Here is a 1,438-nt window from a genome sequence, read left to right on the forward strand (position 1 = left end):
GATCTGTGGATTCCTAGGGGTCCACAGATTATGTCTAAGATTTCCACCTCCATTCAAAATTTTTGATTAGTCTGAAAATGAAAAAAACCATTGGACTAGAAAATCAAAAAAGTTCCTTTGGGCTTTGGAATCTATTACTAAATTAAATTTCCGTTGTTCAGGCATCTTTAAAGAGATAATAAGAGTCTCCACTGTACAACAGATTTATTTGTGTGGTACTCATTGCTTTTATCCTCCCCTCTGCCTCTTCTTTGACACAGAGCACAGTGACAGGAGAAATGGCTCCAGGGAACTGCACCAAAGTGACTGGCTTCATTTTCCGGGGAATAACTGACAGTCCAAAGCTACAAAGCATCCTCTTTGTGTTCTTCTTTGCCATTTATTTCTGCACACTGGTGGGGAATGTAGGGATGATTGTGCTGATTAGGGTTGACTCCCAACTCCACAGCCCCATGTACTTTTTCCTCAGCAATTTGTCACTTTTAGATGTTGTCTACTCCTCTACAATTGCCCCAAAGGCGATGCTCAGTTCCCTAGTGACGAGTAAAGACATTTCTTTCCCTGGGTGTGTGGTTCAGTTTTTCCTCTTCTCCTTCTGTGCCAACAATGAGCTTTGCCTCCTGGCCGTGATGGCCTACGATCGCTTTGTGGCCATCTGCAACCCATTGCTTTATAATGTCATCATGTCCAAGAGAATCTGCTTCCAGCTGGTGGCTGGCTCTTACCTGTGCGCCTGTATCAATGCCACTGTGCATACATGTACTGTATTCAGTCTGTCCTTTGGCCACTCCAATGTCCTCAATCATTTCTTCTGCGATATTCGCCCACTCCAAGAAATCTCCTGCTCTGACTTTCGTATCAATAAGCGAGTGCATTTCATCTTTGCAGCCATAGAAACAATAGGCACCATTCTCTTCATCCTCATCTCCTACACTTACATCATCTTTGCCATCCTGAGGATCCGCTCCACGGCAGGAAGGCAAAAAGCCTTCTCCACCTGCGCCTCCCACCTGACTGTCGTTTCCATCTTATATGGGACCCTGATCTTTACATATTTACGACCCTCATCTGGAAGCTCAGTGGAATGGGAGAAAATGGTGGCCGTGTTCTATACCCTTGTGATCCCCATGATGAACCCCCTGATCTACAGCCTGAGGAACAAGGAGGTGAAAGATGCCCTGAGGAGGACAATATACCAGAAAATTATTCCTCGCTGTATGTAAATATGGGAATTGTTTTTTACTGATCAGTACTGGAGTGCAGATAAGTCATTATGCAGAAATTTCTGTCATCATGTGACTTCCAGGAGAAAACAATATGGAAATAGAACTTGAGTCAGATAAAGAAGGAAGGTGCCATTTCCCTTGAAAAACAGTGTCCAGTAACTGTTACAGCTTCTCCTTTATGCACTGATATGTGATTTCTGCAATATAGGCAT

At 43.7% G+C, this 1,438-nt stretch overlaps 1 protein-coding gene across 1 annotated transcript; it reads left to right on the plus strand.

Annotated features, from left to right (window-relative positions):
- Positions 1–278: 278 nt before the first annotated feature.
- On the plus strand, positions 279–1,223 carry LOC127052834 (olfactory receptor 1052-like). The gene has a single exon (XM_050956952.1). It carries the CDS (start codon positions 279–281, stop codon positions 1,221–1,223), a length of 945 nt encoding a protein of 314 aa, XP_050812909.1.
- Positions 1,224–1,438: the final 215 nt, after the last annotated feature.

This window comes from Gopherus flavomarginatus, chromosome 5, assembly GCF_025201925.1.
Source record: "Gopherus flavomarginatus isolate rGopFla2 chromosome 5, rGopFla2.mat.asm, whole genome shotgun sequence".
Taxonomy (NCBI): domain Eukaryota; kingdom Metazoa; phylum Chordata; order Testudines; family Testudinidae; genus Gopherus; species Gopherus flavomarginatus.